The sequence below is a fragment of the Pezoporus flaviventris genome, unplaced genomic scaffold (genome assembly GCF_033815535.1).
Source record: "Pezoporus flaviventris isolate CSIRO_AGI_PZ_B2104156 unplaced genomic scaffold, CSIRO_AGI_Pfla_v1 ptg000002l, whole genome shotgun sequence".
In the NCBI taxonomy this organism is placed as follows: domain Eukaryota; kingdom Metazoa; phylum Chordata; class Aves; order Psittaciformes; family Psittacidae; genus Pezoporus; species Pezoporus flaviventris.
In genome coordinates this window covers 43,403,113-43,415,501 of record NW_026892550.1, presented here as the reverse complement: position 1 = coordinate 43,415,501, position 12,389 = coordinate 43,403,113, and the positions used below count along the sequence as shown (strand labels likewise).

Sequence of the window (12,389 nt, the reverse complement as noted above, 5' to 3'; positions counted from 1 at the left end):
TTCCCCTCTTCATTTTAGCATACTATGGGTAGCATGGATGGGAAGTATCTTTTGGATAATAGTACTGTAACCCAACCAACATTTCTTTATAAGCATGCATTCTGAGCGACTCCTTTGCTGTGTCTGCTGTCTTAACAGGATTGATACGTCAAAAATCCCTACTGGTTCATGTAGGTGATCTGTATAATAAGCTGATGAATATTCCTGTGAGTAATGTAAATAAGGCTAACTTTACTAAGATATGTTTCATTTGATATGGTGACTTGAACTAATTAAAATGGGATTTTAACAAAGGGTTAAAGTGGTTTAAATGCTCTGTGCAATATAGGTTTGCACAGTCTTGAGTAGACCTAACTAAGCTAGTACAGCTGTTGTGTGTCCCTTTATTCTGTCCTTTTGTTGCTTTGAGCCCTTAGTGTGCTAAAGGACTTAAGAATAGGGCAGGTAATCAAACCTTTTGACTTCTTGGAAATCTGAGTTGTAAGATTTTTATACCTCTAGCTCTGGATCTCAGTGAAGTTACCATATTAAAAATACTTCTGCTAGCTGATAATTGCATGAATGTGCAATGGCTTTCAGCCTCATAAAATTGAAAATTAGGAATTAAGCTGGGGAAGGGGAGGAGCTGGTGGTGATCCATTAGCAGATTTGTGACTTTGAAATGTATCAGCAAATTCTCGTGAATTCTAAAGACTTTATTTCCCTTTTATGAGGAAGGGGGGAAGTCACTTAGAATTTGAAACCAGATCTTATGATCATCAAACTCTTCCTCTTAACTAGAAAAGCAATATGTAGTCAAAGTATAGTCACCGTATAGTAAGGTAATCTGTCTTCACTTCCCCTGTTGGAACAGCAAATCTACATTTGGTGGGAACAAAGAAATCTTTATGTTGCCTTCTTACCACTCTGAAATCTCCTTAAGTACTATCATACCTTCTCATGAATGTGAAGTTTTGTGTATGTCTTTTCTTAATCTAAGGCTGTTTCTAAGTTATTCTTTGTAAATTATTGAAGGGATAGACTGCTTTGTCAGAATGATTGCAGATTTTTGGGTAGCTCTTTTTGTTTATCTACACTTGTGTGAAAAATAAAAAAGCAAGCATGTTACAAGAATGACATGTTAAAATTTGAAGCTTACATGCAGAAGTGTGTCTCCACTGAACAGTAACCTGTATGTTTATAAACAACAAAAAGGTAGTATTTGATGATCACTGCATTTTTGATGACAATTCTGGTCATGTATAAATCAACAAATGGTAAATCTTTCTTTTAAATTCATGTGCAAAGCTATGTTTCTTTAGCAGAGTGTATTTCAGTTGGTTAATATAAGTGTTTAAAATGCGTTTGAAACCAGTTCTTTACATTGGACTTTGCCTTTTTGAATGAACAAAGTATAGCTCTCTTCAAACAAGTATGTTTGTGTACATATACATACATATGTATATTTTTATGTAAATACCCTGATGTGTATATAAACACAACTGTAGATCTTAATAATTTTCATGCTCCAAATATCAGGGTTTTTATTTAAGAGATGCGTGTGTTATAATATTCTGATTTATTTAAGTATAGTTTGTTCAGCTTGTATTTAGCTTGAAATTAGAATAAAATTGAATGTACAGAAGTTGTCCAAATGCTTAAGTTTAGGTATAAACTTTTGTCTTTACAAAGCAGATGTTCTGCATTTTAACCTTAAATACAGATGATTGCTTAGATTCCTATTGCGAACATGCTTCAGCAGGTTAGCTGTCTATGTTTATTTGGCTACAGATTTAGATACTTCCAAAAGCTCTACAATGTGACAAGGTGCCTTCAGGAAAAGAAAAAAGAGTTGATGCCATGTCCTTTTTGTTAAATCAATACTCAATGTATCTTCTCCTCTTCAGTCTGGTTATCCTCTTTCAAGTCTCTCTGCTTTTTCAGCTCTTAGTGACTTGCTACATTTTGAATTAAGTGGACTCAGTCTGTTAGCTAAACTAAGTTGAAGCAAAGGCATACCACCAACTGCGAGTACTTAAATGGAAGCACCAGTGTTAAGTCCGTTGTGAAGACTGAAAACAGCAATTTATCCAGTGTTGTGATATACTTAATTTGTGCGGTCAGGTTCTGCATGTGACTATTATTTGTTATTCATGCTGAGGGTTTTCAGTGTGCTTTTGCTTGTTTGTTTGTTTGGATTTTTTTGGTGTAATGCTTCAGATACACAAATACAGCTTAATTATTCTTAAATAGGTATTCCATGTGAGTGAAAGTACGGCTATAGGTGTAGGTTGCTCTGATTACAGTAACATCCTGGGTTTTCTATGTCAACAGGATTTCTGTTCTGCTGGAATTCATGTTTGTAGCTCTTCCTTTTCTCTTCTTGACAGGAGTTTGTCTTAAACTAAAGACAGCTAACTGAGTCTGTGGGGATGTGATCCAAAGTCACTTCTTAACAATCTGAGCCTCTAGGCGGTATCATTCTTAGGCACTAGCTTGCTTCTGGTTTATGCATGGAGCAACTACAGTGATATGTCAAACATGAACTGGATTTTAAAGCTTGTGTTTTCTTTGTAATTAGGAGCATTGCATATATCATAAATAGTTACCGCATGTGTCCAGACACTGACCTCTTAAAGCTACGTATAGTTTTTCTCTGCAAATTTCACTATTTACTTCGAGTAGTATTTCCCTCAGCTTTCGCTTTTATCAATTAGTGGTTTTAAAATGCTTTGAATATCTGAACTTTTTTAAAGCTCTAAGTATATTCCATAATACCAGAGGCTTAAACTTCAATCAGATGGCTGGAAATAATAGTCAAGGAAACTTTGGGAGTCATTTGTAGAGGTGGGTGAGATAGAAGAACTGGGCATTAGGATGGTATGTGAATTATGGTGTATGAATTCATAGTTCAGTACTAGGCCTTGCTTGGGTTTTTGTGAAGACTTCAGTTGCCTGGAAGTTGGTTGTACTGCTTAATCTGTCTCTCAGAAGTTAAACAAGGTGATCTTGGGCAATTTTAGATCCATGAGTTTCAAAAGCAAACAGAAGCAAATGGCAACTTTGTGCTGTGAAATGTAGACTAGGTGCTCAAAAGGAAGCTGTTGAAATGATGGTGCCTTTTAGATGTTTCTCCCTTATCAAATATTGGAGAGATTTCGTGTGCTATTTGTAGAAATAAAGGTTGCTGTGAATTTTAAAGCAATTTCTTGCTCAGTGCCTTTTGTTTGTTTGTTTTAGCTTTAACATTATGATAATTGTTTACACATTTTTGGTTTGTAGGTGTTGTCTGCACTTAGTTTTGGGTCATTCTGTATGCCTGTAAGTTTTTAACTATTGTTAAAATATATAGCTATTAAACTGATGTGGTTGTTTGGACCAGCTTCAGACTACATGCAAATGTTTTGGGCTCCATTTTTGGTAACTGCTGCTCTGAGGTGGCACTCTGGTTGTTCATCAATAAAAAAATATTCCATAATAAATACACAGGTAATAATTAGTATTTCTTGTTTGTTTATGTCCTATTTGTGCATTGCAGTAGAATGCTGTGACACCAGTGAAGGTGTTCCAGGCTAAAGGCAAAAAGTGCCTGTCTGAGAGCTGCTGGAATTGCATTCTAATACTTCTGAGTCGCTTTTATCTTTCTTAAACATTGACTTTCCGATCTTATTCATATATTTCCAAGGACTTGAAACATTCATTACCAGTTGAACTTGGACTTTCTGAAACCAAAATAACATCTCATGGCTTTGACAGCACCAAAGAGGGAGTCGTTGAGGCAGGACCGTTTCCAGGAAAAGGTAACTGGGTTTTTTTTTGTCTTTATTTTTTGATTTAAAATCTTTAGGCATAATTTCATATTGACAGGAGGACAATGCCCTCTAGCTGCTTTGAGTATCTTGGTGCAAGTGAACACATTGAGATGTGCATTAGTGACAGTCTGGTTTATCTTCTCTGGTAGCTGGGTTGTTAAAATAGAGGATATATGCTGCACTTGTAGTGTCTGTCAGGGGACTAGTGGAACCTACCCAGTGTTAAGTTGGTCTGCATTTACAGGAAAGGAGGTCATTGAGCACCTTGAAATGGTGTTAGGAGAATTTTGCTATTACGTTGCATTGAAGTTTTATTTAAATGTTGCAGGTATTGTTCTGATTTGAAATATGACTGGGGAGTTATTTACTTCTTGATACACAGTTCACTTGGAGGAGATTAATGAATGGAATTCTTCTTTGCCCTTGAGACGTGTCTGTCTTTTTTTTGTTATAGTGCATGTATTACTTTATGGTTGTTAGGAGTCATAATGCTTCTGGTCTGTTTTTCCAGGCATTAACTAATGAAAAAGTGGCTGTTCTCATTTTCTCAGCACAGAGTTGCGGTTGTTTATAGCAGAAGGATTTTAGTTAATTAATATTTAATTCACTGTGGAAGTATTGATGTATATTTCAGAGAATCTAAGTTAGTATAAACCAATGAGAAATACAAAGTGATAAACAAGCCAGTAATGTCAGTGTTCCCCACCTGTCTAAAAACAGTAGAGTGCCATGATAGAGTATGTGAAAGTGATATTGTAAGGAATTATGCAGCCTTGACAGTTTCTGAATTTGAAAGGTTTGAAATTGTCTCAAATGAGCAGCTGTGAAAATAAGTCTCTTTGTAGCCGTAGATTGAATTTACATGTTGTTTCATTTCCTGTTTGTTAAAATTCTGTGCTTATGAAAACAGTGATTTACATGTAGTACTTTGCATATATTACAAAGTGAATGCTGTGGTTTCTTTAAGTCTTTGAAATTAGCAAAATATTGAGCTAAAAACTGGGCAGATGGTAAACTGCTCACCGTGCTTCCCTTTCTGTATTCTATTAGCAGGGTAACTTTTGTATCTGTCAAGTGCATTAGCCTGTAAAGGAAAAAGTGTCTGAAGATATGTTTGAAGCTACACTAATACATTTATTCAGATGTTCTGTAGAAAGCTATGTATACAAACGATGAGGTTTGGACATTTAATCTTTAACAATATCACAGTTTTCCTCCAAGGATATTTTTTCCTAATGCTCTAAATTGGAGAGAGAGAAGTGGTAGACACTCAGACTTCTTATGAATCAATAGACAAAAGTAAAAAGATTGCCCTATTTCTAAAATTTCTGTTTTTTGTTTGAGTGTCCTTATCAGGGCTTCGTTTTTGAGTGCAAAGCAGGCAGTACTGGAGGGGAAGGGCCTTTAAGATTTGGGGGAAGTTGAATGATGAAGCATGCATAGGCTGCATTAATAAATACTCTGTCAAATTATTAGGATTTTTTTTTTAACTGCTTGTCTTGGCTCGCTTGCTGAAGTGATTCAGTCTTTAGGCCTTTAGCAGGATCTTGCAGTTAAACGTTTATGCCTGAATGAATCCAGTTGCAGCTCTTACGCAATGTATCACTGCAGAAGGACACAGCAAGTGAGCTGTCTTTCAGTTTCATCTTTTCTGTGCTATTGGATCCAAATCATTGGAGTCATATACCCCATGTTAGTAGTGCTCTGTAGTATGTTTAAAAGGCAGAAGTTGATTCTTGATTCAGTTACATTGAGTGGTATTTTTTGTGTTACTGGTAACTTAAATTTTGCTGAAACTGCCAGAGTTTAGGTTTGATTTCCTTTCCTCCAGCACACTGTCAGCCCTGACTTATCTCAGAATCTGTCAACAAAAGCAATAAAAGCTCCCCCCTGTATAATGCCTACACACCACTACAGAGGAAAAGCTGATTTGGTTGTTTGGTTTTATAACTCCTGAATATTTTAGAAGAATGTTACTTCACATTTATGTGATAGGAAAGAAGGCAAAGCTCTGAAAAGCAGAACGCTAGCGCAGCTTAGAGAGCACACATGGAGCAGGTCACTTTGGCTTCTTGTTTTTTCTTTTTGAAAGAGAACAAATGAATGCTGTAGAATCTTTCTTTTGGGAAGGAGGTTACACACCTTAACAACTAATGGCTTGTATTATCTTCAGGATAGCTTATTGCTGTGTATTTACACAGACTTAGGAGCAGATGTTAATCAAGTATATCTGAAATTGGCATAGATTTCAGAGCTTACTTCACCCCTTAATGCTGTGACTTACCATTCAGTGACAGTGCAGAGTGAAATCTACCTAGAACTGAAAAAGGAGGTTTCAGCTGTGGAAGCTCTATATAACAATGTTCCATGGAATTTTCTGTTGATAGTGCATACTTCACTGATGAAGCTGTCGGTTGTATTTTGATTACTGTTACAAAAAACAGTTTGACAGTAATGACCTAGAGAAAAAGATTAAGTCATGAAAACTTGGAGTAGTTCACATGAACAGCTGTACCTCTTAAAAAGCATTTCCATCAAATTCCAGCAACTTTTCATTGAATGCTTCTATTTAGTGTGTTGCTGAAGCAAATGTTTTTGTGTTTTTTTTCCCCAAAATAAGACGGGCAAACAAAACAGCAGCCCTGCCCACACCCCAAATAAATCCCAAATCTGTCTGTGTGAAAGTGTACATTACCTTCTAAGGCAAGAGGTGGATTTTCATGGTTAAATATGTCCCCTTTTCAGGTTCCTCAGCATCACCCAAATCATCTGTTATATCTCCTAGCAGTGCAGCAGCTAGCAGACTGGCTGGACAAGGTTGTGATTTAATTATTCCCACAGGTATCATAGCCCTGGATGGATAAACGCCCTTGTCTCTGCTGACACTGTACTAACTCCTTCATGTCTCTAATAATTTGATTTACTGTTAGCTGGAAATAAAACTTGCGGGGTTTTTTGGTAGCTCTCATCTCTGGCTTTAACAGTTCACTAAGTAACCTCTGCTTTCCTTCCTGTATGCTGCTTTTTGCTCTATAATTACCAAATATTAATAATAACAAATGGTAGCTGAAATGGGAGTAACTAAAATTTTTCATTAAGATCTAAGCTGAATTTTTTGGCTGTTTTTTGCCAAAATGATCACATATTCCAGTAGAATTGAATATGAGGTGGCCATTAGGAATTCACAACACCCTTCGCCACTTGACTCATTTGTGCCTATGGGCAAATTACTTAACATCTTTGTTTCCTCCTATATAAAAGGAGAAGACCTATTCGGTCACCTTATAAGGGTGTTGAGAGGATTAATTACTTAATGTTTGCACAGCATTTTGAAGATGTAAAGAACATAGTAGAGCTTGATGCTAAAGGAGTATCTTGAGGCATCTGTATAGACCTTTTTCCAACACCTATTTACGTAAATAATGCAGTCACCTGGCAAGGCTAAGGTGACTTTAAGTAGCAGCAGGAGTGTCAAAATTGTGCAAGAATAAATAAAACTACTGCTTAAAAAGTGGTAGTGCTTTGCAGTTCTTGCTATTTAGGACACTAGGAAATATTTTTGCAAAATTAAAACTTGGAATTCCACGATATCGCATACTAGCATGAAAATGCTAAGTGTTGGCAATGAATTTGTGGTAATTTGCCCTAGATATTTTATGACTGTAAATCTTCACTGCTGTTTTTATGCTGGTGGTTTATAGAATTAATTATTCCTAATGCAATGAGCTAATAAAGCTGAAATAAATACATATTGGCTGAATACGTCTTCTGGAAAGGATGATGTTCATTGGAAAAGATTTTTAAAATCTGCTTTGAAATTTATTAGTTGTATTTTGTGTCAACAGTTTTTATATGCCAGTAATTTTCATGTAATGGTCTGCAGGTTGTAAACAGGCTTTTACATTGGCTAAATCCAAGAGGGTGTCCAACTACTGGAATTTTAAAACATAGCTTAAGGAAGTAAACATGTCTAAAAAGCTGGTTTAAGGTTGGTTAGTAAAATTCTATGCATTCAGGTAAGCTTTATTCAGCCTATTATTAAATGAAATAGTGAGATACACATGCAGGTTTTATATTAGTTTTTAAATAATTCTTTCTTTCTGGAGCTGATTTTGAAAATCTGCATATTCATCTGAAGTTCTTGCTGTCACCTTGCTCTGCTTTTGCATGTGAAATTGCACAAATCTTCCATATCTGCTATTAACCCTTTAAAACAAGCAAAAAGCAAGGCCTTGAAGATCTGCTTTATCTGACATAGGGGGCAGAGCCCAACATAAGAGCGGACCAGTTGTGTTAGCAGATGAAGTGAAGAATCCAGCAATGGAGAAACTGGAATTGGTGAGAAGGTGGAGCCTAAACACTTACAAGGTAAGCAGACAGATTTGTGTGTGTGTCTGTGTTTTTTCTAGAAATGAGTTTGCTACTGCGTTGGACAACCATACAGTATTGTACTGCTGCATGAAAGTAATCTGTTGTTACAGGGAGCATAAGTGAGAGTGCATAGGGAAGGCTTAGTTTTCTTCCAAGTGTAGCATCCTTTTCAAATCCCTGGGTTTAAGTGGAAAACCTTTCATAGGTATTTATTGATTTAACAAGGTTAAGAATATTGCATTTCTAATGTCCCCTTCAACATATGGAATGTACAGATTTCAGCACTTGTTAATTGCTATTCTGCTGGTTTTGTTCTATCTGATGATTGTTTTTTCTTAGTGTTGGAATCGTTGCTTCAATTGTGTGTTTTGTATATGGTGCTTCTTTGTGATCAGTTGGGATTTGATGAAGTTAAAATAATAACAAAAGAAAAAAGAGAAGGTGCTTTAAGCACAGCAGTTAGCTAGAAGTGACTCATTAAAAAACCGTAAGGTGAGGAACAATTTTCAGGGAATACATTACTGTCAGGAGTTTTAAACGAAGACCAGTTTTGAAAAATAGCTTTTTGTTATGCCTGCAACTTCAGTGACAGAAGTGTGGGCAGGTGGGTTGTGCATCAGTGGGACCTACATCAAACCCTGAAAAAAATGAACCTGTGGAAAAAAATTTTCTTTGTAGAACACAGGCCTCAATGCCTCCTGTGTTCTTAAGTCCTGATAGGAACTTCCTTCCTAGTGAGGATGGGAAGCAGGGATGGAGACATTTTACCCACTAGTAAATGCTTATGCTGTTCTTTGTGTTTGAAGTTTGCATCTTTATGCCTAATTAATTTTTTTTTAAATTTCTGCTTTTCTTATAATCTAAATTTTGTGGCAACTGCAGAAGGCTGTCAGCTACTCCTGGAGCATGCTGTGGCCTGATCAGAATACATGTTATTAAGCTGAAGCCATTCTTTAAAATTCTCTGTGTGTTTAAGAAACATTGACTCTTGAGATTGAATCTGCTGTACCACAAACGAAATAGGGAGGACTTGACCTTATTCTCTCTTTTTTTGTGCCTTAATTTAGAAAACAAAACTAAAAAAAATCCCCATGTCTCAATCACAGAATGAGTGAAAACACACGTGAAGCAACAGCAGAGGACTGGTGAAAACTGATGGGAAAAGTGGTCTCAGGTCTTTGTTTAGAACATTATTTTTGGGCAGTAGTCTTTGCAAAGTCTACATTTTTAGATTTCTTTCTTGGCTTAAACCTCCCTCTTCCTAAATCCAGAATCCCACCAGTTACAGCATAGCAAACAAAGACTAGCACTTCAGGAAACTAAATTACTCTGTTTTCTTGAAATCTGTAAGTTTGTTGATCAGTTATTATCTTTCTGGAGTCCCATGCTGACTTCTGTACAGGTTTTTTTTAAGAATAGGATTGTTCAGAGAGTTTATGAAGACATTCTGACTTGAGGGACTGTTATGCAAATGTCCCTGGAGGTGCCATACATTTAAGAACACTTTATATGTAGGCTACATAAAAAAAACCTATTTAATTTGATTAAGGACGATCTTTCAGTTTGTGGATATACTGGCTTGTTTTGGTTCCTGTAAGGTAGGAAGAAGTCTGCTCCTTATTTCATAATAGCTAACTGATCATAGGTTAGGAAATGGAGAAATAAAGGGCAAGAGTAACTTGTTAGTGGAGAGTCAGCAGTTGAACCCTTCTGAGCTGAAATCCATGCTGTTCAACGTACCAATTGTTAATCTGCAAGTGGAGTTAGAAGGGAAACTTACTGTTAGAAAGTTCTTTAGGAATCTGACAGTAGTTCCTCTGTGAAAGTGTCTGTATTGGGAGTTGTGAAATCTATGTTATTGGATACATTCAGAAGTTATACCCATCTGTGAAGAGATGATTAAGTATGCCTTTATTTTGGGTACCTTGTTTTTTGTTCCATATGTTTTTCTGTGAATGAGAGACAATTGCTTTTGTTATCTCCCACTTTTGTTTTAAAAAACTGCTTCCAATTGAAAAATCACAGGAGGTTAAAGCTGCTCTTCTGTCTAGTCTAACCATGAATTTTTGTAGACTGTTTTTTCACATAACTTATAACTTGGTAGAATTATTCTGTTGCATTTGCAACTACTGTCCATTCTTACTCTCTCCAGTCTTACGCTGTCTAGTAATTGTGACTTTGCATCAAATGAAATTGCCTTTCTTCCCATAATCTGGTGGCAAAAGCTTGTTCTGTTCTTTCTCCTTCTCTTGTCTCCCCTTTGGATGAAAAAAGTATTTTCAGTTTAGCAAAGACATAGGCATGGGAAAGTTGTGACTCCTCTTGTTTTTCAGCAATTCTAATAAAAAGCATATCTTCTTGGGTTTTGTACAATTCCTTAAACTTTTAAGGAGGAAAACCAATATACCTGTTTTACAGGCCTCCCTCTAATACTGGGCTACTAGTGGAACATTTACTTCTGAGACAAATTCAGTAACATCTGTCTGCCTTTTAACATGCAATTTAAAATATAGTTCCTGTACGCATACTTTGGGGCTTTTTACTTTGCAGTAGTTTTCCTTAAACTTTGTCTTGTGTGACTTCTTTTTGAGGAGTGTAGTCTTATTCAGGACAATGTTCTTTAAACCAATGCAAAATGGAATTCACATACGGAATTCTCTCCATTTGCTAGTGAGAATATATAGCAACTTGTGAGTCTGTACTAGTCTGCTTAGAATCAGAGTAAATCAAAACAGATAGGTGCATCTTCTTTGTCAGTTGCTCTTTTTCAGTCTCAGTGTTCAGCTACATCTCAGTTTAACAAAGCATGCAGTGTAAGTCTTTCCAAGTACTATTTTTTCTTACTTATCACTGCTGGGTTTTTTTTCAGGTGTTTTGCTGTAGCTTCTGAAGCAGATACTCCTTTGTTGAAAATAAGTCTTTCCTTTGTAATTTATTTTTGCTTCCAAAAAATTATGCCCTTCATGATTCAGATTTTTCTCTTGCATTTCCATAGGGTGCGTTGGGGTATTTTACATCTTTTATGGAAAACAACCAAATTTGTCCATTGATTCCGTAGTTTCTAGTGAGATGCTTATTTATGCTCTGACCACGCTTACTGATAAGCTGTATTTTGCAATTTCTGTTGCAGGCTTTAGTAGTAGTGTTGTATTCTGTCTTGATGCGTTTTGTTTGCTCTCTCAAATTTCTGGTTCTTGACAGACAAGATGGGCCATGTTCCTTCTTGTTAATTGAATCTAATGAAGTAGCCCAGATAGTCTGTACCTTCCCATCTAAAGCTTGTGATTATGACCAGATTGTTGTGTTTGATCATTCTTGAGCCTTTCATGTGTTTGTGTATTAAATTTAGAAAGGGCGTAAAAGTTCTAGGAGATCAAATGTGTATCTCCTTTAGATGTAAATAAGGACTGGACTTAACTAAAGTCCTCAAATTTGGAAACCCTGGGAAATGCAGTGATGGAATATATTAGGGGAATGTGATATAAGACAGACTTGAGCATTATTTCACCTAACAAAATAGCAGCTTTGCACTTAGGTTAAGCCCCTTCAGAGCAGTTCTGGCATTCACCACTAACTTTGTTTCCTTGTAATTCTGTTTCTAGCACTAATTCTTTGTATGCATAACCTGGTTATCTCTTCAACTCTTGGGACCACAGATTAACTTCAAGTGACTTACTGTAACAGTAAATATTTCCTGCTTTTCATAGTGAAATTGTATGGCACATCTGCTTCGCAAATGGCTTCTCGTATGTCCAAGTCAATGGAAACCTCAGTGTGTATCTTGGGAAGCTTACTGCCAAGCTGGACTCAAATCTCTGGCAGAGGTGGTGTCACAGATAATTGGACTGTGGTAGCAGCCTGAGCTGTCCCAGTCATTGGCTGGGTGAAAGTGTCTGCAGCCTTGTAAAAGCATGTTTTCTGCTGTCTGTGTTAATATACTGCAAATCTGTTCAGAATTAGACTTGTGAAAAGAAATATTAGGTCTTTCTGACACGATCAGTTCCATTTTAAAGATGTGGTAATAATGTGAAATTAATTTAATAGTAATACTATTTAATATTTAATTGCTATTTAATAGTAATAGAAATACTGAGTATTTCTTAGTAGGAGTTTCCAGTTTCCTAGTCAGCTTTAAAAAGCGTGCTGAAAACCATCATTTCCTTACGTTCCCCTTCCCAAGAAAACCCAACAAAATAACAGTTTTTGAAAACATATCATGGATTATTT

General features: G+C 36.3%; 1 protein-coding gene across 3 annotated transcripts in view; it reads left to right on the top strand.

Moving 5' to 3' along the window:
- Positions 1–12,389, top strand: part of ARFIP1 (ADP ribosylation factor interacting protein 1) — a 43,036-nt gene that overhangs the window by 13,476 nt on the left and 17,171 nt on the right. Inside the window, exons 3-5 of one of the 3 annotated variants that reach the window (XM_061477194.1) lie at positions 3,665–3,779; positions 6,537–6,608; positions 8,050–8,159. In XM_061477194.1, coding sequence (XP_061333178.1) covers positions 3,665–3,779; positions 6,537–6,608; positions 8,050–8,159 — 297 coding nt within the window. Of the gene's footprint in view, positions 1–3,664; positions 3,780–6,536; positions 6,633–8,049; positions 8,160–12,389 lie in introns of all 3 variants that reach the window. The other 2 variants (XM_061477186.1, XM_061477205.1) reach the window with 2 other exon arrangements.